Source organism: Heteronotia binoei, chromosome 14 (genome assembly GCF_032191835.1).
Source record: "Heteronotia binoei isolate CCM8104 ecotype False Entrance Well chromosome 14, APGP_CSIRO_Hbin_v1, whole genome shotgun sequence".
In the NCBI taxonomy this organism is placed as follows: Eukaryota; Metazoa; Chordata; class Lepidosauria; order Squamata; family Gekkonidae; genus Heteronotia; species Heteronotia binoei.
In genome coordinates, this window is record NC_083236.1 from 52,402,144 (window position 1) to 52,426,245 (window position 24,102).

At 47.6% G+C, this 24,102-nt stretch overlaps 1 protein-coding gene across 2 annotated transcripts in view; it reads right to left on the reverse strand.

The window, feature by feature from the left end:
* Positions 1-22,004, reverse strand: part of MYLK3 (myosin light chain kinase 3) — a 48,705-nt gene extending 26,701 nt beyond the window's left edge. Inside the window, exons 1-2 of one of the 2 annotated variants that reach the window (XM_060253599.1) lie at positions 21,915-22,004; positions 1,458-1,548 (exon numbers count right to left, since the gene is read on the reverse strand). In XM_060253599.1, coding sequence (XP_060109582.1) covers positions 1,458-1,548; positions 21,915-21,956 — 133 coding nt within the window. In that variant the 5' untranslated portion in view covers positions 21,957-22,004. Of the gene's footprint in view, positions 1-1,457; positions 1,549-5,279; positions 5,858-21,914 lie in introns of those variants that run through there. The other variant, XM_060253598.1, reaches the window with a different exon arrangement.
* Positions 22,005-24,102: the final 2,098 nt, after the last annotated feature.

The following is a 24,102-nucleotide window of genomic DNA, read 5'->3' on the forward strand; positions in this document are numbered from 1 at the left end:
GCTGCACTCCTGTGGAAAGGAAAGGAAAGGTCCCCTGTGCAAGCAACAGTCGTTTCCGACTCCAGGGTGACGTTGCTTTCACGTTTTCATGGCGGACTTTTTACAGGGTGGTTTTGCCATTGCCTTCCCCAGTCATCCACACGTTCCCCCCAGCAAGCTTGGTACTCATTTGACCGACCTCGGAAGGATGAAAGGCTGAGTCAACCTGGAGCCAGCTGCCTGAAAACCCAGCTTCCGCCGGGGATCGAATTCACGTCATTAGCAGAGCTTAAGACTGCAGTACCGCAGCTTTAACACTCTGCGCCACTCCTGTGAGCTCCTGTTAAATCTGAGGCCTGGATCTCTATATTGTATTCTCTAGTACTTAACTTCCATACACAAACTCAATCACTAATGCAGTGATTTTGGGGGGCTTGTCAGATAACAAAAAGGCTAAGGTATTGTTGGTCAAAGGTCTTGAAAAGGGGAGAAGAGGATGAATCCAGTAGTGGCACAGAGAGGAGTAATGAGAGCAGTGGAAAAGAATATGTTGTACAGAATCAGGTTCCTTAAAAAGGCAGCAGCATTCTCTTTCCTTATAAGGAATACCCTTATCTGCGTCTCAAGATAAATTTGACTAACGGAATTATTGAGCTATACATTCAGATCTCCATAACCTTCAGGTTCAGTTCTGTTTTGGGTTAAGTCCTCCCTTTTTTTCATTTTTCAGTCTAGGGTTGCCAGCCTCCAGGTTCTTCCCAGAGATCTGCTATTACTATTGATGTCCAGACAACCGAGATCAGTTCCCATGGAGAAAATGGCTGCTTTGGAGGGTGGACTCTGCTGAGGTCCCTCCCCTCTCCAGGCTCCACCCCCCTCAGCTCTCCAGGAACTTCCCAACCCAGCAACCCTATGTGGTGTCTTGGCTGCAGTTTTGTTCCTGTACCCGGGTTGCCAGGTCTCACCTGGCTGCCAGCGGGGGGGAGGACTTCCCTCATGCGTGCGGTGCGATGATGTCACACAGAAATGATGTAATTGTGTCAAGCTCATCACACGGGAACGCTCTAGTATTTCAGTTTTAAAAACTCTATGGCATCATAGAGTTTTTAACCAAAATGCTAGAGCACCCCGTGCGATAACGTTGCTTCTGAGCGACATCATCATGTCAGGCATGTTGGGAACCAACGGAGCTCTTCGGGGGTGGGACTCCCTGCCAGCCAATCCTGTGCCAGCAGGTTGGGGGCCCAAAAATCAGGAGAACCCCTGCCCCCAGCGGGCATTGACCAAAGGAATTACTTGACAATTCTTTCGTTTCCTTTTGCCAGTTGCAACCAGTCTCTTCTTTCTCAAAGGTGAAAGGGGTTCCCGCCCTCCCCTCTGTAAGAAGTACACCCTGTTCTGGAACCAGACCTCAGCATTAATCAAGCTATATCTGCCTTCCCAAATGTGCCCTTAAATGTCAGAACGCTAAACTGTACCTTCTGAGGAATTTTTGCCTTCGGCTTGGATTCCTTTCTTGAGGGGAACATGCTTTCCTTTAGAAGCTTTCTCCTCTGCTTTATCTTTCGTCTAAGAAACAGAATCAAAAGGAAAATTCAGCTCCGTTAGTCTGTTTATCATGATAGCGGTTCCTAGACGAGTCGTAAGGAAGGAAAATACAAATATACAAGGTTCCAAGCTTTTAAAAAAACATTTAGAAGTTTAAAATTCTGCCTAATATCTAGGTACCCTAACCGCTTACTATTTAACTACCATGCAATTTCTGTAACCTGAGTATCGCCATGCAGAAACTGGCTCCTTGGTAGGTAATCTTGGGGTATCTATCAGATAGAAGAGACTCAAGTTTAGCTTCTTCTGGAAGGCCCAAACTTTTTCCAATCAGCGGGTTGATGGTTGCCTTATATGCCGTCTTATAACATGAAAAACGTGCGCTCTGTAGTCTCAGCCTCCCTTAATGGGCAGGAACAGAGCCTTTCTGTGAAAGGAATATTCTTATATTTCTCTTCAAGTACAGCAGAAATAGGTTTGCCAATCCCCAGCTGGGGGCAGGGGATCCCCCACTTCAGGGTCATCAGAAAGTGGGGGGGGATGTCTGCTGGGCACTTCATTATTCCCTATGTAGATTATTCCCATAGGGTATAATGGAGAATTGATCAGCAGTTATCTGGGGCTTGGGGGCTGTTTTTTTTAGGTAGAAGCACCAATTTTTTAGCATAGTATCCAATGCCTCTCCTCAAAGCACCCTCCAATTTTCAAAAGGATTGGTCGGGGGGGGGGGGGGTCCAATTCTATGAGCCCCAAAAGAAGATACCCCATCCTTCATTATTTCCAATGGTGTGCAGTCCCTTTAATTGTGTTGACCAGAACTCCCTTTGGAGTTCAATTATGCTTGTCACAACCTTGCTCCTGGCTCTACCCCCCAAATGTCTCCTGGCTCCACCCCCAGAATTCCCAGATATTTCTTCAATTGAACGTGGCACCCTAAGCAGAAAGGAAGGCAGAGCACCTTGCCAGAGTGAAGGCTCTTCTAAACCCTTTTACCTCAGTTTGTCAAAATGTCCTGTTTATTTCCTTTAAAAGCAAGCAGGCAATATTTGGACCTGTTTCAGAGATCGCCATTCAGAAAAACAAAACAAAACCAAAACGTAAAATGGGTATTGGTGGGTTAATTTCTTGACTCAACTTATTGTCTGCATTTGGAGGAACTGTAATTAGAGGGATAATGCAGTAAAAAACAGCATAATGCACATAATATTGTAATAAAGTTGGACAATACTGCTAGGCAATAAGCAGTGCAATAAAATTGCAGTATAGTATATCCAGTCAACAATGAAATAGGAGGGGGAAGTGGGAGGGGAAAAGAGAGAACTGCCTAAACATTTTCACTGGATCTGCTATTGGCAGAAGGGTGGTTCCCAGGGCTTTTTTTTTGCAGAGGAGCTCCTTTGCATATTCGGTCACACCCTCTCAATATAGCAAGTCCTCCTGGAGCTTACAGTAGGCCCTGAACTAAGAGCCCTGTAAGCTCTTGGAGGATCGGCTACATCAGGGGTGCGTGGCTGAATATGCAAAGGAGTTTCTGATACAAAAACAAGCCCTGATGGTTCCTATATTTCAACTAGGGTTGCCAGCCTCCAGGTGGGGCCTGGAGATCTCCCCCCTTTCACAACTGATCTCCAGCCGGCAGAGATCAGCTCCCCTGGAGAAAATGGCTGCTTTGGAGGGTGGACTCTGTGGCATTGTACCATGCTGAGGCCCCTCCCCTAAACCCTGCCCTCTCCTGGATCCACCCCCAAAGTCTCCAGGTATTTTCCAACCCAGACCTGGTAACCCTAAGTTAAACACAAAGAGTCTTCAAAAAGTATGGACCCTTTCTAGGGTTGCCAACTATGGGCTAGGAAAATCCTGGAGAGCTGGGGTGGATCCTAAGGAAAGGCAAGGTTTGGGGAGGGGAAGGATCAGTGAGGAATATTGCCATAGAACCCTCCCTCCATAGCAGCCATTGTCCTCCAGATGAAGTGACCTCAGTGATCTGGAGATCTGTTGTAATTCCTGGATTCTCCCAATACCACCTGGAGGTTGGCAACTTTACTGCCAACAGAAGACAACCGCTGACTCCAGCCCGTGTTATTCAGTAGTCGTGCAACCTGTTCATATACCACAGTTTTCTTCTACATTGTAGACGGGAATGATCTACTGCAGGGGTGGCCAACGGTAGCTCTCCAGATGTTTTTGCCTACAACTCCCATCAGCCCCAGCCAGCATGGCCAATGGCTGGGGCTGATGGGAGTTGTAGGCAAAAAACATCTGGAGAGCAACGGTTGGCCACTCCTGATCTACTGTGTTGAGAATGGTAGCATAGTAACTTCAGGTGGTTGACTCTGAACTTCACAGTATATTTCAGAGTACTTGACGTCCCAAAAGTGCTGCGGCAATGAGCCGTAAAGCCATTGTTCCACACTCTCGTGCAAAACCAGAGACCAAACTAGGGTTTCAGGTAGGGCCTGGAGGTTTCCCAGAATTACAGCTGGTCTCCAGACCACACACAATCAGGTCCCCTGGAGCAAAATGGCTGCTTTGGAGGGTGGACTCCATGGCATTATACTCTACTGTGGTCCCTCCCCTCCCATCTAGGCACCCCCTCCAATCTCCAGGAATATCCCAATTGGAGTTGGCATCCCTAGACACAACACAATGTAACAATTCAGTAGTAGAGCAATTAATATTGGATTTTGATGAGTTCAGCATTATGGAGAGTTTGTCTGCAATGTGGGTTAAAGCATCACATTTAAATAAGCACATTTCTTACTCATACAAGGTTCTTTTTTGCTGAAAGATAGAGAGAGAATAGATAGCAATTATTTTGGAAACTGTTGGAAATGTAAAACAAGAGATGCCTGTCTTGCCTCTACCAGGGCCAGGACCTTTTCGGTCCTGGCCCCAACCTGGTGGAATCAGCTCCCTATGGAGATCCGGGCCCTACCTGGCTTGTTAGCCTTCCGTAGAGCCTGTAAAATGGAGCTGTTCCACCAGGCTTTTGGATGAGGCGGCGGGCATCTGTTTGTTAGATCAGTTGGCCTCTCCTGTGATATCACACTGTGCTACCACACCACTACATTATTTTGTTGGACCATCTTGCTGTACTACTAACTGGCTATTGTAACTGATTTTATTCTAATTTATTGTGATTCATTGATGTACTCTGCCCTGAGCCCCTACGGGAAAATGGGCGGAATATAAATAAACTAATGATGATGATGATTGAAGGTACTTTCTATCATATGTGTTGATCTTGTAAAAATACCGGTAAATACCGGGAAGAAATACATGCTGAAATTCATAAAATGTTGAATATAAAATTTGCCATGCAACTAGAGATTATGTTATTGGGAATTTCCCCCTCACATATTGAAACAGCAATACATGAATTGTTCCGATATACATTAAAAGCGGCATGAATAGTATTTGCAACCAAAAAGGAAAGCTGAGGCTTGCCCAAATCTTGAAGACCGGAAAGATAAAATGGAGGAATTTACTGTTATGGCAAAACAAACAACAGCCAGTGTCATGTAGTGTCTGGGAGACCCAGGTTCGAATCTCTAATTCTGCCATGGAAACTTGCTTCGTGACCTGGAGCCAGTCACACAGTCTCAGCCTGCCCTACCTCACAGGGTTGTTGTAAGGATACAATAGAGGACAGGAGAACAATGTAAGCCACTTTGGGTGTCCACTGAGGGAGAAAGGGAGTTTACTAACGAAGTAAATAAAATAAATAATCAATAAAATAATAAGCCACTAACCTCCTCTAGGATTTCAACCAGGGTCCCTTTCTTCCAAGGAACACCACCCTTCAGAATGAAATCTATCACTTTAGAATTCTTTAGCAATTCTGCCAAATATTTCACAACTTTGTCCACCGAGTCCACCAACCTCTCCACCTTTTCGAGCCTCTCCCTGTACTTTACATCATCTTGATGCACTGCTTTCATCAGTTTTAAAACCTCGGAGCACATATTTTGGGTATCCATCAATGGAGCTCCATCCTCAATTTTCACACCCTGTTCTGCCCCACCGATCGGATCGGCACATGCTCGTGACGCAGTGAGCTTATGAAGACCTTTCCCCAAGTTGTCAAGCCCTCGATCGACCCTCTGCAGTTTTCCCGTCACGTCTTCTTGGAAATGTAACAATTTGTCGACTTTTTCATTCAGAAGGTTCAGTTTTTTGTCCATCGTGCTTAAACCCTTTCCTCCCGCAGCCTGAGGCCTAACTACAAAATCTTCTTCTGACACCAAATTGCCTTCAGACATTTTGCGCAGGAAAGATGATGTGATGTCCCTGTTACATGGCAGGACAGCTCTCTGAAAAGTCCATCTCCCTGAGTCCCTTTGGAATGAAAAGACAACTCTAGAACATTCTGGGAGGGTGTCGTTGATTAGCCACTCTGTGGAATGCCAGTATGTGGTTTAGTGGTTATGTATTATCTTGTTTTCTTACAGTGTGCTTATAATGGCAGTGGTGACTTAGCAGTGGGTTTGAAGAGGGGTTTTTTTTCACCCCTTTCCCCACCGTCCTCCTTGACGTCACAGAACCATTTAAAATTCTTTTCTTAAGAGGCTGATGAAAACCAAGCATCTTAAGAATTGGCAAAGGCTGCAGGGAAGAGGGAAAATGTAGCGTATTGATCATGTTTTCTACTCAGTAGCGATGACCAAAAATGACCACCACATAAAATGCTACCAACTGTTCCTTGGGAAACGAATAAAAATTCAGTTTGATAGAACATAAGGAGGCCTGAAAGGAGACTGCTGTTGTCACACACAAATGCATACACAATTTTTTCTCCCCTCACACACAGACACTCACTTGTTGTGCTCCAGGTTGGCCGGCGGTTGGGATTTAAAAATAGAGCATAATGACAGTGATACGATGTACATATCTAGCACCAGCATGCCTTTGTCAACTGAAACAACTCAAACGAAATTCTTCTTCGGTGCCAAGAGAGTCCCCATTGTTTTTTTAAAAACAACTCCACAAGATGACATATCAAAATTGTTTCCACAATTAACAGCAAAATAATTAATCTTGCCCTCTTCAAAAAAGGATTTGCTGTTCAGACACTGGGGTTCTCCCACCAGTTATTTCTGAAGGGCATCAGGGCTAATGATATTTACTGGGGTGGGTGGGAATTGAACCTTTGTTCACATGAACCAAGCAGGTAACGTGTCTTCAGTACTTCCCAGGAGATTATTCAAAAAGACACTGGTTCTGTACCATGTATGAAATATGAAGGAAGACATTTCTCCCTTTCCCCCCATTTAGAGGATCTCATAAAAGACTATAACACATGCATTTTTTTTAACCACAAGATGGCAACCAGAAATGGCCTCCAACAAATCACACAGCCCTCTGTCATGTTTTGAGGTACTTAAATCACAACGTCGGGGGTGGGGGGGGCTCAATATTGGGAATTATCCACATTTCCAAACAGGTGAATCAGTAGCTTCCAAACGTTACAGGAGGGAAATCATTTGTGGAGGTGACTTTGGGAGCAGTATCCTTCAGGGCAGACTTACACAGAAAGAACATTTCCCTAGAAATGCTGAGGAACCGATCCATCATAAAAAGAGGTCAATTGAAGAGTTACAATTAATTGTGTCTGTCAGTTTCAGTTAGGACTTAACTAGAACCAGCTGACTCAGTTAAAATATTATTTAATTTACTTCAGTGCAGATAGCTAACCACAGAGACAGAGGTCCCTGTATTTGGAAACAGAGAAGCTTTTTTAGGGTTTTTTTGCTCCCAACAGAACTTCTCCTCACTAGCAGACAGTATCTGGATCATGACCACATGTATTTAGAATCACAGTACGGGATGTGTTTGAATGGAGCACTTCTTCCAAGTATACTCTGAGTGAAAGGCTAGAAACCCATTTCTAAGAATCTATGCCTCCATCTCTTTAGAGAACAACCCCAAAAGTTGCATCTGTGGGGGGGGTGGGAGTATGTGCAGTTTGTTCTCTTTTAGTATTTGAAACTGAGAACCGCCTGGAAATAGGCATGTCAGTTCCGGGTTGAGGAATGGCTAGCAATTTTGGGGAGGAAACCTGAGGATGGTGGGGTTTACGGAGGAAAGGGACTTCAGTGGGGTATAATGCCACAGAGTCCAACTTCCGAAATGGTCCTTTTCTCCAAGCGAATTGATCTCTCTCACCTGGAGATCAGTTGTAATAGCAGGAGATCTCCAGCTACTACCTGGTGGTTGGCAACCAACCCTACCTGGAAAGTGTGTGCTGAAAGATGATACAGAAAAGCTCTCACCCCATAAAATAGATATTGAAACCAATAACATTAATCTGGGATAAACTTTTTAAAAAGCTTCTATCAAAAGTGAGACCCAGTTTTTAAGAGTCCAAATTATACGTTTTCCTTTAGTACCTGAGTTCCCACCTGCCCCACTAAAAATTTGGTTTATGATCAAGAGCAACAAAAGTCCTGATGCAGAGAAAAATTATGCTGAAGTCCTGCTCAGATTAACTCTACCCCTCCTTTCTACTTATCTTTCTATTTTCTGTACCCCTTCTGTCCCTCTTCTGAGTCCCTGTTATAAAAATTTAAGTACCTTAAAGCAGAGAACTGTCTCTACATTGTGGTTTTTTTAAAAAAAAAATCTTCAGCAGCTCTTTTTTATTTGACATTTGTTTTTTGGCAAGCTGAACTCCACAAGGCAGACATGTTCAAAAACCCTTCAACACCTTTGTTGAAAAAAACATCACAACACGCTGTGAGCTGGCCATCTCCAAATGACAACGTGTGACAGATACAAGAGGCAGTGTATTCTAAATGGAAAGTATGTTCTTGCCTTTCCAAAGGCTGAGTTATAGCTGCCCACCCCCCTCCGGCAAAAAAAATAACCTCTCACATTGCAGCTTGGAAAATGCACCAATCTGGTCTGCAGAAAAACTAATGTGGCCACATATGAAGCTAAATTTCTGTGAACTCCAGCAACTGAAACCGAGGGCTTTTTTGGTAGAAAAAGCCCAGCAGGAACTCATTTGCATATTAGGCCACGCCCCCTGATGTCACTATGGACTTATTTGCATATTAGGCCAAACCCCCTGACACCAAGCCAGCTGGAAGGGCGTTCCTGTACATTCCTGCACAAAAAAAGCCCTACTGGAACCTAAAATGCAGCTGCGGGTGTGTGTGGATGGGTCTGATAGGGTTGCCAAGTCCAATTCAAGAAATATCTGGGGACTTTGGGGTTGGAGCCAGGAGACTTTGGGGGAGCAGCCAGGAGACTTTGGGGGTGTAGCCAGGAGCAAGGGTGTCACAAACGTAATTGAACTCCAAAGGGAGTCCTGGCCATATACCGTAATTTAAAGAAACTGCACACCTGTTAAATGCCCTCCTTCCGTAGGAAATAATGAAGAATAGGGGCACCTTCATTTGGGGTGCATAGAACTGGACCCCTTGGTCCAATCGTTTTGAAACTTGGGGGATATTTTGGGGACAGGCACTGAATGCGAAACTGAAAATTTGGTGCCTCTACCTCAAATTCCAGCCCCCCCAGAGCCCCAGATACCTGCAGATCAATTCTCCATTATTTCCTCTGGGAATAAGTCTCCATAGGGAATAACAGAATTCCCAGCAGACATTTCCCTCCCCTCCCCCCGCTTTCTGATGACCCTGAAGCGGGGGGAGGGCCTCCAAAATGGTGGATCCCCTGCCCCCACCTGGGGATTGACAACCCTAGGGTCTGATCTCAGTATTAAAGTTGCTAGCTCTGGGTGGTGAAATACTTGGAGGTTTTGAGAGCAGAGCCCGGGGAGGGCAATGTTTAGGGAAGGGAGGGGCCAGGGCCGTAAGCAGGATTTGGGGAGTCGGGGGGCCTTGGGATTTTTGAGAGGGCATTCAAGCTCCCCACCACCACCACCACTACAGCTGGCTTGAGGGCTGCGCGACCCAGTCTCCTTCTCCCTCCCTCCCCATTTCAATGCTCGGGAAGGGGTGGTGGAGTGGCCGTGGCTTCCCAGGCTATTTACCCCCCCCCCCCCGTCGATCAGCTGATCAGCGGGTAAAAGGGCTCCAGAGGCTCGCAGCTCGTATGCCAGCCCACCAGCATGATTGCTATCAGTGCGGGGTGAGGGGGCAGCAGCGGGAAGGACAAGCTGCTGAAAGATCGGCCACAGCCACTGCCGCTGTCAGGGCCGGCGCTAGGCTTTCTGGCACCCTAGGCGAATCACCCACTAGCACGCCCCCCCCCCCCCATTATTAAAAAATATAGGGGAAATGAAGAGTGCCAAACTTGAAACTTTTCACATTTTTAATTTACTGATCCTTAAAAGTGATAAGTTATTTAAAAAATTGTGAGAAGAAGTGCTTCCCGGCCACGCCAGGAAGGAGGGTGGTGGAATAGGATGAGGTGGAAGGCCAAGACGCACATCAGGGAGAGGAGGTGGCTTTGCTTTGCTGAGGGCTGCTTGGTGATGGGAGAGGACAAGGCTACAGTGGCCAGGAGCCAGAGTCATGTGTCGAGGAGGGGGTGTCCAGCGGTGCCCCCTAGGCCAGGTGGCCCCTAGGCGACTGCCTACTTTGCCTACTCCCACGCACCGGCCCTGGCGTCTCCTCCCCCTTCCTTTCCACACGATCCAGGAAGGAAGGGGGGAGGAGACGGTGGCAGTGGCAGAAGGGGAGGGCTTTAAATAGCCCAGGAAGCCGTGGCTGCTCCACCACCCCTTCCTGGGCATTGAAATGGTGCAGGAGGGAGGGAGGAGGAGGCTGGGGAGCCAGGGAAGGACCCCTGCAGCCCTCAAGCCAGTGGGGGGGGGCCCAATTCAGGGGGACCAAGTCTGAAGTCGGGGGCTATGCCCCTGCAGGCCCCCTCATGGCTATGGGTCTGGGAGGTGCTCATCCGGGTACAATGCCATACAACCCACCCACCCTCCAAAGCAACCGTTTTCTTCCAGGCAACTGATGCCATCTGGAGATCAGTTGTAATAGCAAGAGATCTCCAGGCCCCACCTGAAACCCTATTTTACCAATGCAAAATAGGGTTTCAGCATCAATTGAGACTAAGAAATACAACCGCTGAAATATAGGAGCACAATGAGTTCCCAAATATTACACAAACCTTTTACACACTTCGTAACCTATAACATAGAGTAACAATATTTATTTGACCATTATTCACATCCATACAATAATTAGGGTTGCCAATTGGGGGGGGGGGGCAGGAGCAAGGTTTTGATAAGCATAATTGACTCCAAAGGGAGTTCTGGCCATCACATTTAAAGGGACCACACACCTTTTAAATGCTTTCCCTCAATTAGAAATAATGAAGGATAGGGGCGTTTTCTTTGGGGGCTCATAGAATTGGACCCTCTGGAGCAATCCTTGGAACTTGGAGGGTATTTTGGGGAGAGGCGTTGGATGATATGCGGAAAATTTGGTGCCTCTACCTCAAAATACAGCCTCCCCCCCAGGTACCTGTGGATCAATTCTCCATTATACCCAATGGGAATTGGTCCCCATAGGGAATAATGGAGTGCCCAGCAGACATTTCCTTCCCCCCACCCCTGCTTCTGATGACCCTGAAGTGGGGGGAGGGCCTCCAAACCGGGGGATCCCTGCCCCCACCTGGGGATTGGCAACCCTAACAATAATTGAACACAGTCCCATGAGAAATCCTCACTTCCTCTTCTTGAAAAAAGTGAAAAGAGTGACAGTCCCTCCTCTCTCATTCTCCGTGTTGGAGCTTTTAGCATCCACTCTTTCCTGCTCCCACAGCGAACTTTTCCAAGCCATCAAACAATCCGTAAGAACTGATAATATCCATTCAACAGGGAAGTCACTTCCACAAATCACTTCTGGTAACAGGCGGTTTCGGTACAACTTTCTCAGCATTTTATAATGACTTAAATCCTTATTCGGAGCCACAGGAGTAAATTTTACAGGGATCTACACTTTGTCTTGCTATCTTTGTCTTCTTTCTTGTCCTAAAGGCCAGTCGGAAGTAGGGTTGCCAAGTCCAATTAAAGAAAAATCTGGGGACTTTGGGGGTGGAGCCAGGAGACATTGGGGGTGGAGCCAAGAACAAGGATGTGACAAGCATAATTGAACTCCAAGGGAGTTCTTGCCATCACATTTAAAGAGACAGCACACCTTTTAAAATGCCTTTCTTCCACAGGAAATAATTAAGGATAGGGGCACCATATTTTGGGGCTCATAGAATTGGACCCTCTGGTCCAATCGTTTTGAAACTTGGGGGGTATTTTGGGGAGAGGCACTAGATGCTATACTAAAAATTTGGTGCCTCTACCTCAAAAAATAGCCCCCCAGAGCCCCCAATACCCACAGATCAATTTCCTATTATTCCCTATGGGAATCGTTCTCCATAGGGAATAATAGAGTGCCTAGTAGACATTTCCCTCCCCCCCCACGCTTTCTAAAGGGGGGGAGGGCCTCCAAACTAGGGAATCCCCTGCCCCCTCCCTCTCTCACACACACACACACTTACCAGATCTTCCTCCGGACAACTCTACTTCCTGTGAAAACGAAAGCAAAGAAAGGGAGGGGCCGTTCTCAAAAGCCCTTCCTGCTTCCAGCTTCCTGCCCAGCCTTAAAGGGGCAGACATTTTGCAAACGGCTCAGGAGCTCTACAACATGAAGCCTAAAGGTATGTTCTCCCACCCCTCCACCCCCCACCCCCGCTTCCAGAGTTTTGAAAAGCGGGAGGTGAGGCTGTGAAACCAGAAGTCTCCCGCCAGAGCGGGAGATTTGGGAAGCCTAGGGAAGCCTCTGGCATTCAGAGATACACTGCCCCTAAACATGGAAGTTCCAATTAGACAGTGGCAGGGGTGGAATTCTAGCAGGAGCTCCTTTGCCTATCAGGCTGCACACCCCTGATGTAGCCAACCCTCCAAGAGCTTACCAGACACCTTTTTGAAAGCTTTTGGAGGATTGGCTACATCAGGGGTGAATGGCCTAATATGCAAAGCAGCTCCTGCTAGAATTCCACCTATGCCAGCGTGACCGATAGCATTTCAGAGACCTTTCCTCCACAGATCTATCTGCGGACCTGCTCACTGACTCCTTAATTGGAAAATGGACACTGTCTTCCTTCCACTTTATTATCAGCCTCCGATGATTGCTTGTTCCAAGGGTGACGCATCTGTTCCACAAACAACCTTCCAATCCTTCTTGGCTGAGCAGGGAATCACTGGACTAATTTTTTTCCCAAAGGATTCCCCGGGCCACAAAGGGCCAGTTATCTATTCTAGTCTGTGGGAGGGTAACTGCCCAAACTGTTTTGGACATGCTCGCTAAGTGTGGGGAGAGGACTACACATTACCTTCAAAACAGGTAATGCCCTGGACTGCCTAGTGCGGACACTACTATGCTGTTCCTAAATGTAGACCCAGGGCTTTTTTGTAGCAGGAACTTCTTTGTATATTAGAGCACACACCCCTGATGCAGCCAATCCTCCAAGGGCTTATAGTAGGCCCTGTAATAGAAGTCCTGTAAGCTCCAAGAGGATTGGCTACATCAAAGGTGTGTGGTCTAATATGCAAAGGAGTTCCTGCTACAAAAATAAGGCTTCCAAGCCCCTGGTCCGGGTGGGGATTCTCCCACCTGGGATGTCCCCAACCTGCCGGAACCTTTCCCTGCATCACCAATCATCGGAGGCCGAAGACAGTGTCCATTTTCCAATTAAGGAGTCAGTGAGCAGGTCTGCAGATAGATCTGTGGAGGAAAGGTCTCAAAATGCTATTGGTCACACTGGCATGGGTAGAATTCTAGCAGGAGCTCCTTTGCATATTAGGCCACACACCCCTGATGTAGCCATGTCACCCAGAAGTGATGTCATCACAGAGGCAATGTCACACGGCAGCCACTTTAGGCATTTCTCTATGGTTTTCCTGGATGCTCTAGCTATTTGGGAGGGAAAACTCTATGGTACAGGGGACTTAGCAACCCTATAAAAAGTCCTACATAGACCTATAAGCAGCCTGTACAGACTTACCATCTTTTTTTTTTTTGTATTCTTGTATTTGTATGTGAATGTGAGTGTGTGTGGGTGTGTGCATGTGCACCTGGAAGCCATGGCAACCTCTAGTGTCTGACCCCTATTAGGGGCCTGGAGGATATTCAGGGAGGTGGCTGAATAAAACCTGCCCCTGCCTCCTGACTGCTGGTATGCCAAGGAGGTCTCCCGTCCAAGTACTTGTCAGAGTTATCTCTGCTTAGCTTCCGAGATCTGACAAGATCGGGCTTGCCTGGGCTACCCAGGCCAGAGCTCAGACTTTTATCATATACCCAGCAGCAAAACAGCAGCAAATGGTGCGTGGATTGACTTGGAGGCTCTGCATTGCGTGCGGTTGCCAACCTCCAGTGGCACCAGGCGATCTCCCGCTATTCCAACCGATCTCCAGATGACCACGATCAGTTCCCCTGGAGAAAATGGCTGCTTTGCAGGGTGGAGTCTGTGGCATCATACCCTGTTGAGGTCCCTCCCCTCCCCAAACCCCGCCTTCCCCAGGCTCCACCCCCAAATCTCCAGGTATTCCCCAACCCAAAGTTGGAAACCCTAATTGAACAAAGACACGGCTAAAATGCACAGGTGGCACATTCGAGAAGAGCTCAAGGCTGAGAAGATCCATAATGGAAAAACCACAGGAGTAAAAGGAGCACAGCTAAGCCTACTGAATAGTGAACACTCTACTTCTACCACAAGCTTATGCACGGTGGTGGAAAGTGCCATCAAGTTGCAGCGGACCTTGGCCACCCTGTAGGGTTTTCAAGGCAAGAGACATTCAGAGGTGGTTGGCCACTGCCTGCCTCTACATCCCAACCCTGGTATTCCTTGGGGGTCTCCCATCCAAATATGAACTTAGGCAGATCATGAGAAGGAGGGCAGGGGACAGTACTTGTGGTTTTCCTGCATTGTGCTGGGGTAGGGTTGCCAAGTCCAACTCAAGAAATATCTGGGGACTTTGGGGGTGGGGCCAGGAGACTTTGGGGGTGGGGCCAGGAGACATGGGGGTGGGGCCAGGAGCAAGGGTGTGACAAGCATAATTGAACTCCAAGGGAGTTCTGGCCATCACATTTAAAGAGACAGCACACCTTTTAAAATGCCTTCCTTCCATAGAAAATAAGGAAGGATAAGGGGGCTCATAGAATTGGACCCCCGGGTCCAAACTTTTTGAAACTTGGGAGGTATTTTGGGGAGAGGCACTAGATGCTATACTGAAAATTTGGCGCCTCTACCTCAAAAAACAGCCCCCCCAGAGCCCCCAATACCCACAGATCAATTCCCCATCATTCCCTATGGGAATCGTTCCTGGAGGTGCATAATGGCTGTGGGGGTGGGGCTTCCCCCACCAGCCAGCTGGCTGGGGGAGGGGGGAAGGCTGTAAAACCGGGGGATCCCCCGCTGGGACCTGGGGATTGGGAAGCCTATGCTGGGGGTTGGACCAGATGACCCCGGGTAGTCCCCTGTGCAAGCACCAGTCGTTCCCAACTCTGGGGTGACGTCGCATTAGGACGTTTTCACAGCACACTTTTTGTTATGGGGTGGTTTGCCATTGCCTTCCCCAGTCAACTACACTTTCCCCCCAGCAAGCTGGGTAATTTTACCAACCTCAGAAGGATGGAAGGCTGAGTCAACCTTGAGCTGGCTATCTGAACCCAGCTTCCACCCTTCCAGCTCTGTGATTCTATGATTCTAGAAATACTAGCCTGGACTGACCCTTCTTAGCTTCTGAGATTTGACGAGACCGGGCTAGCCTGGGCTATCCAGGTCAGTATACAAGTTCATATAGCAGTTATGAAAATCCAGCAATTCCCTGGTTGTAAGAGGCTGGATTCAGCCTAAGTTTTCTGCTAACGGTAAGTTCCATCCATTCCCCTTTCCTGCTACAGACCCCTGATTTGCCTCTCATGCCTTTCCTGGGGGTCCCTTGTGTCACCCAGCAGGAGCATTTTGGGGACATCAATGGGCTGCAGCAAGGAGGAGGGGAAACAGGAAGTTCTTTTCTGCTGGTGAAAGGCACTTCTGTTGACGGGAAATTGAATCTGGATCCAGTCTAGGGTCAAGTCCCCCCTGGCCACAGGAAGGGGATGGGCGGGTTGGGTGGCCAGCTCCAGGTAGGGAAACTCCTGGAGATATGAACAGGGCTTTTTTTGAGCAGGAATGCACAGGAACGCAGTTCCAGCTGACTTGATTATGATGGTGATAATATTGGATTTATATCCCACCCTCCACTCCGAATCTCAGAGCGGCTTACAATCTCCTATATCTCCTCCCCCCACAACAGACACCCTGTGCAGTGGGTGGGGCTGAGAGGGCTCCCACAGCAGCTTCCCTTTCAAGGACAACCTCTGCCAGAGATATGGCTGACCCAAGGCCATTCATTTGTTGTGAGCAGCCCTGAGCCATTTTATGGGAAGGGCGGGATATAAGTCATAGAATAAATAAATAAATTCCAGCAGGTGCAAGTGGAGAAGTGGGGAATCAAACCCGGTTCTTCCAGATAAGAGTCTGCACACTTAACCACTACACCAAACTGGTGTCAGGAGGTGTGGCCTCATATGCTGGGCCTTTTCTACAACAACAAAAAAGCCCTGTGTGAAACAATGGTGGTGTCAAGGGGTTTGGCCTAATATGCAAATGAGTTCCTGCTGGGCTTTTCCTACCAAAAAAGCCCTGGATATGAGGATGGAGCCTGAGGAGAACAGGGACCTCAGTTGGGGGTGAAAAGCCAATATCCACCCTCCAAAGAATCCTTTTTCTCCAGGGGAACTGATCTCTGTAATCTGGAGATGAACTGTAATTCTGGGGGATCCCCAGGTCATACCTGGAGCCTGGCATCCTTAAATTCCAGCCCCAGATATGCACATATGATGTAATTTTGAACATGCAGCAGCAAAAAAGCATAACATTTGTACTAGACACCAAAGTCTGCCTCCTAACAAAAAAATCACCTAAGCTTTTGTTTTGACATCAAGTTTTTAAAACTGCAGAGATAGGTAAGCCAGCGCTGTTCCCAGTTTTCTGCACCAACAGGCTTGAGCCAGCTGCATCCAGTTACAACTTTTCCTTGCCCCTCCCCATGCCTAGAAATGCCAATCACTGCCAAATAAATTATGCAAAAAAATATTTAAATGTTTGAAGAGCAATGGTTGCAAAAGCTGGACGGAATTTCCCAATTGCCAAAGCTGAACGAGCAGCGCCTACAGGGGAAAGCAAAGCGGTGATTCCAGCCCACCCCACCCCCCGCCCGCCCCGAGGCAGCTGCCCTGGAATGCTGCAGGGTTAATCCGGCCTGTGCATTCCACATCTCTCCGTCCCTGTATCCCTTTCATACCTCTTGATTGTTCGCCTGAGTACCAACCGGAACGTGTTGCACACAGCCGTGCCCAGTTCCAGACACACAACCCTCAACACTGGGAGCAGCCCCCCAAACAATCTTGCCAAGTCAGTGTCCCTTTGACACTTGGTCTCCCACAATAATAATCTCCGGCATGCTCATCTGCCATTCTAGATCTCCGTGACATTTTCATTTGACGTCATTCACACATACGAGAATAATTTATCGGCTTGGAAAAACAGCCAGTGGAAGGCGAGTCTGAGCACTCCATAAATAATGGCTAGCTGGTAGGCTTCCCAACTCCGGATTCGGAACTACCTGGAGATTTGGGGGTGGGGCCTGGGGGGTGGGGCTTAGGGAGAGGAGGGACCTCGGTAGGGTATAATCAGGGGTCATTTCATAGAAAAAGAGATGCCGGAACTCATTTGCATATGCCACAAACCCCCTGACATCACCAGAAGGTGTACTAAATTATATCAGCTCAGCATCTACCTTAAAATGTTTCTTGAATTATAATTGTCATAATCAAACCTTACTCCCATCATACTTGTTAAATTACTTTCTCCTCTGCGGCCACAGTAGCATGATGAAGATCTCCATTTGTCTGGTTTCTATGCTTTGGTTATTTCCCATTTTGTGTGGGGGAAAATTTTAGGAAATCTGTCAAATTTTAAAGGTAAAGGTAATCCCCTGTGCAAGCACCAGTCGTTTCTGACTCTGGGGTGAAATTGCATCACGACATTTTCACAGCAGACTTTTTACGGGGTGGTTTGCCATTGCCTTCCCCAGTCATCTACACTTTACCCTCAGCAAACTGGGTACTCATTTTACGGACCTCAGCTTAGAAGGATGGAAGGCTGAGTCAACCTTGAGCCGGCTACCTGAACCCAGCATAGAGTTCAGCAAAATTCTCACAGGGGGTTTGAATAATGGAACCCAGAAGCAAGTATTTTTTGGGGGGGAGGGGGGAGAAAAAAAAAGCACAATAAAAATGTAGAGGTTCCAGAGCTCTGCTCCGATGAGCTCCAGCCCAAAATGAGGCCTGGGTATAATGCCCCGCAGACCACCTTCCAAAGCAGCCGTTTTCTCCAGAAATGTGGAATAAACAAATAAATAAACCATCTAGGCAGTCAGTTGTAATCCTGAGAGATCTCCAGCTCGCAGATGGAGGTTAGCAACCCTATTTGCTGGGCTGCAGGAAAAACTTGACGGGATAAGTCAAAAGTTTATGCAAGACTGAGCCATAATAAGAAGTTGCATTTCTGTAGCCCTTTTGGAGTGACCAAAGCCCTTCACGCACAAACACATCCCTTTGCTAGAACAACCACCTCATCTAGGGTTGTCAGTTGTTGGTTGGGAAATTCCTGGAGATCTTGGGGAACTGAGGGATCTTAACCAGGTATAATCCCACAGAGTCCACTCTCCAAAGCAGTCCATTTTCTCCAGGTGAACCAATCTCAGTAGTCTGGTGATTTGATTTATTAGATTTACACGCTGTCCTCTCCGCCGAAGCAGGCGCAGGGTGGCTCACAACAATAACACAATAGATCATAGTAACAATACAATTCAGTCAATTAAGCATTTAAACAATTTGTCAGATCAACAGCATAAACAATTAAAACAGTTTTGGTGCTAATGTCATTTAGTTTCCGATTGGCTGATGATCAGCTTCCATTCCTGGAGAACTCTATGCCCCCCCCCCGGAGGTCAGCCGCCTAGTCCCCATCGAGTAAACCATGCAATTATTCTCCGACAGGTGACTTAACCAGGTTATACCAGCTCTCGGGTTGGTTCATGCATGTAAGCAGGGCCTTTGTTTGATCAGGAACGCACAGGTTCCGGCTGGCTTGGGGTCAGGGGGTGTGGCCTAATATGCATATGAGTTCCTGCTGGGGGGTTTTCTACAAAAAATGCCCTGCATGTAAGGAAATGAAGTGGTAGAAGGATGAGGGAGCCAAACAGATGACCCACCCCCCAGACTGCAGGTGGAGGATCATATTTTATTTTTTTCTATCTTCGATTTCTAGCCCTCCCTCCCCACAAATGGACTCAAAGCGGGTAACAGCAAGTAGCATAAAACAATCAAAGACATCACGAGCCGTATAACAATGGAAAATTAAAGCATCAATTAAAGTATAAGTTTAAATTACCAATGAAAATGAGCAAGATGGCGACAAACTATTATCCCACATGAGGCCCCACAGCTGGAAAAGGCAGACCAGATGGAGTCACTTCTGCATAATGTTTCAGGGGTGGAATTCTAGCAGGAGCTCCTTTGCATATTTGGCCACACCCCAAGACCCTTGTAAGCTCTTGGAGGATTGGCTACATCAGGGGTGTGGGCCTAACAGGCAAAGGAGATCCTGCTAGAATTCCACCCCTGAAGTTAATAATAGTCCTTTGGGCAGAAAGTGGGGTTGTTTAGCGCAGGGAGGCCAGATGGTGTAGTGTCCACCACCTCAACCAAACCAAATTTTGGAATGGCTCCCCCAGGTTAAGAAAAAATTGCCAGGCACTTGTCAAATAAAGCCAGGGAAGGAGTCTGGACATCTAAAGCAAGGGTGGCCAAACTTGCTTAATGTAAGAGCCATATAGAATAAATGTCAGATGTTTGAGAGCCGCAAGGCGTGAACGTCAGGTGTTTAAGAGCTGTAAATAGATGGGGAGAGGTGGAAAGAAAGCAACTTTACTGGCAGAACTGGCAGAACTGCCTAAACTGGCAGAACCAGCGCCATAACAGCTCTATCGCTGCCAGATATACTCATATATATTTAGTCTAATGAAAATCATGTATTTTAATTTAACTGACTGGTTTTTATGTTTAATTTTAATTGTTAAATTTAAAGTTTTATTATTTATGTTAATGTGTAAGTTGTTGTTAGCCGCCCTGAGCCGCCTAGGCGGGGAGGGCGGGATAGAAATAAAAGTTATTATTATTATTATTATTATTTAAATGCATTCTCCAAGCTGCCTGCTGGCTTGGCTTGGAGAAGTGATTTAAAAAGAAAATTGCCTTCTCCAGGGTAATGGGGGCCTCGAGAGCCACACAATATGTGTGAAAGAGCCACATGTGGCTCCCGAGCCAGTTTGGCATCCTGATCTAAAGGATGTTCATCACCAAAAGCGCCCCCCCCTCTGCTGTGGGGGAAAGGAAAGGTCCCCTATGCAAGCACCAGTCATTTCTGACTCTGGGGTGACGTTGCTTTCACAACATTTTCACAGCAGACTTTTTACGGGGTGGTTTGCCATTGCCTTCCCCAGTCATCTACACTTTCCCCCCAGCAAGCTGGGTACTCCTTTTATCGACCTCGGAAGGATGGAAGGCTGAGTCAACCTCGAGCCGGCTACCTGAAAACCCTAGCTTCCACCAGGGATCGAACTCAGGTCATGAGCAGAGCTTAGGACTGCAGGCTGGGACTAAAAAACGGCATCCATAGATCTCAATGTACAGTCAGGAATGCATTGGATCATGCAGTCCATGAGATCACATCCACGTAGGGAGGCATTGGAGACAGGGATATCACAGCCGTAGCTGGGAGCCACTACAGCTTAACAAGGACAAGCATGGTAGGAAGGGGTCCCAGGTTCGAATCACTTCTGCTTTAGGGAAGCCAATCTCCCTCTTAGCTTCACCATCTCAGGCTGGCCTCCTTGCAGGGCAGTTATAAGGATTACGATAACATATCAGTGCTTCAGACGCTAAAAATGGTATATAGATGCTAAGCGGCGGTGTCCATAGATAGCACTGGGTCAACAAGCAGTCAAAGTGCACCAATGGCACCCATGTGGAGGTGATATTAAAGCACTCCAACATAGGTTTGCCAAGTCCAATTCAAGAAATATCTGGGGACTTTGGGGGTGGAGCCAGGAGACTTTGGGGGTGGAGCCAGGAGACATTAGGGGTGGAGACAAGATCAAGGCTGTGACAAGCATCATTGAACTCCAAAGGGAGTTCTGGCCATCGCATTTAAAGGGACGGCACACCTTTTCAATTCCTTCCTTCCATGGGAAATAATGAAGGATAGGGTCACCTTCTTTTGGGGCTCATAGAATTGGACCCCCTGGTCCAATAGTTTTGAAACTTGGGGGGTATTTTGAGGAGAGGCACTAGATGCTATACTGAAAATTTGGTGCCTCTACTCTAAAAAACAGCCCCCCCAGAGCCCCAGATACCCGCGGATCAATTCTCCATGATTTTCTATGGGAATAAATCTCCCTAGGGAATAACAGAGTTCCCAGCAGACATTTCCCTCCCCTCCCCCCACTTTCTGACGACCCTGAAGCGGGGGGAGGGCCTCCAAACTGGGGGATCCCCTGCCCCCACCAGGGGATTGGCAACCCTACTCTAACAATAGGAACCAGTCTATCAAAAGGACACTGACAGGAGGCAACAGTAAAGTTGCGTATTTAGATCCCACCCCCCCCCCCAAATGGTCACCCGTAATAGAGAAATTAGACCGAACCACACAGGAAACAAGCTCCTTTAGAAATCATAAATATTTTGAACTTATGCAATTTTATTAAAAGTGATGGGTTACCTATACTATGTTCTAGATTTTGCTCATAGTTTTTAAAGTTTCCAATTTTTAATTGTTAATACTTTTATTTGGATAATGCTGTAGCTGTTGCCTATATATTTTAATCTGTCTAACTGTGTAATGGAAATATCTATTTTTAAAAAAAAAAAAAAAAGTTCCCCCCCTGCAAAAAAAACCCTAAACATCACGCAAACAAGAACCTACTCCGGCCCAATACTCCCTCTGAGCTGGGGAGTCTTATGAGCAAAAATTCTTCTTTGTGAGCTACTGGCATTAAAGTGGTGAGCTACTGCATACATTAGTTTGCTCTGGGGCCATTTGCCCTGAGCGAAGACAAAAATGTGTGAGCCGGAGGCTACAAAACAGTAAGCTTGCTCACACTAACTCAGCTTAGAGGGGCCACTGCTCTGGACACACTCACACAGGTCTCATCCAGCTCCGATTGCACCTCTGACGTTTGAGCCCAAATATTATTAGTACAAATTTCAATACTGAAGCCTTGAAAAAAGAAACTGGATCCCCCTTACCGCAAATTTCTTGACGTAGTCGGAGACACAGGATCCTCCCATGCTCAAACGGAGTGACCTGTGCAGAGTTGAACCTTGATACAATGTCCCCATGTTTTCTCCTCAAGCCCTTCCCCTAGCTGGGCACGCCGCCGGGGCCTCCTGCAGACGCGGTGGATTGAATTCCAGACCACAGCCTCATGGATCCTGCCAGAATAGGCATGCCACCTTATCTGCAATGAGACCCCCACGTCCCAGGCACTTGCTTATCTCTCCACCTCCCCGGCTTCTATCTGTATCCCTGCAGCTCACTTCCTGAATGGCAGATAAAGGCTGCCTTGCAAATTGAACCTGCTGAAATGTCTGGAAGTCTCGAGAGAGACCTCCTTGGTTGTCCACCTCTCTCTCGGTAGCTCAGTTATTGAGCCCAGAAAAGAAACGGTGGCAGGAGTTTTGCTTCCATGAGGAAACAATTGGTCCGGCCCAGTAGCCAGAATATGGATTAAATACCAGCAGGGTAGGTAAGTCCCTGCCCATCTAACCCTTCACTCCCCCCTCCACCCCAGAACCATGTAAGTAGGGTGGGAGGAGCATTTCAAGAACGTGTGTGATTTCTCCTTTCTGGTGTACAGCATCTGTTGTCATTCCTGTATTGCAGGGGTGGCCAACGGTAGCTCTCCTGATGTTTTTTGCCTACAACTCCCATCAGCCCCAGCCAGCATGGCCAATGACTGGGGCTGATGGGAGCTGTAGGCAAAAAAAAAATCTGGAGAGCTATCGTTGGCCACCCCTGCTATATTGTGTTGGGTCCAATGCTCCAAGCTGTGTAGTCTTGCGAGCACAAGTTCTACTTCTAGAGCTACTGGCCTTAAAGTTGCGAGCTACTGCCTAAATTAGTTTGTTCTGGGGACATCCTTCCTGGGTGAGCCAGAGGCTAAAAAACTGTGAGCTAGCTCACACTAACTCAGCTTAAAGGAAACACTGGTTGGGCCCCAGGTTTGCTGGGCTTGCCAGGTTTGCTGGGCAAAGAGGAGAGGGAGGGATGTTGGAGATTGGGAAAGAGCTGTGTGGGTAAAGAATAAAGCCTCACCAGTTTACAGGGAGCCCTGACCTGATCTCATTAAACCTTGGAAGCTAAGCAGGGTTGGCCCCAGTTAGTACTTGGATGGGAGACCACCAAGGAAGTCCAGGGTTGTTGTGCAGAGGCAAGCAGTGGCAAGGAGAGCCAGTTTGGTGTAGTGGTTAAGTGTGCAGACTCTTATCTGGGAGAACCGGGTTTGATTCCCCACTCCTCCACTTGCACCTACTAGCATGGCCTTGGGTCAGCCAGAGCTCTGGCAGAGGTTGTCCTTGAAAGGGCAGCTGCTGTGAGAGCCCTCTCAGCCCCACCCACCTCACAGGGTGTCTGTTGTGGGGGAGGAAGGTAGAGGAGATTGTGAGCCGCTCTGAGACTCTTCGGAGTGGAGGGCGGGATATAAATCCAATATCTTAATCTACCTCACAGGGTGTCTGTTGTAGGGGAGGAAGGGAAAGGAGATTGTGAGCCGTTCTGAGACTCTTCGGAGTGGAGGGCGGGATATAAATCCAATATCTTAATCTACCTCACAGGGTGTCTGTTGTGGGGGAGGAAGGGAGAGGAGATTGTGAGCCGCTCTGAGACTCTTTGGAGTGGAGGGTGGGATATAAATCCAATATCTTAATCTACCTCACAGGGTGTCTGTTGTAGGGGAGGAAGGTAGATTGTGAGCCGCTCTGAGACTCTTCGGAGTGGAGGGCGGGATATAAATCCAATATCTTAATCTACCTCACAGGGTGTCTGTTGTGGGGGAGGAAGGTAGAGGAGATTGTGAGCCGCTCTGAGCCCCAGTTAGTATTCCATACCCTTCCTCCCTCCCTCCCTCTCTCTCTCCCCCTCTCCTCTTCCCCCTCTGACAGTTCAGATTATGTGTATCCAGCTTTCAGTGTGTGCCAGCTTTCAAAAAAAACAATGGCCAACAAGTACCCTTTAGTTCAACTTCTCAGAATGGATCGACCATCATCTACTTGGCTAAATGAACCCAGCATCTTGATGACTTCCAGTGAAGGCCAGCTCTGCCACTAGGGAAACTAGGTGATTGCGTAGGGCGCTGGCCTTCTGGGTGTGCTGAATTGGGTGCCCCCCATGTCACTTGGTGATGTTATTGGGGGGCACCAGAAGTTAAGCCTTGCC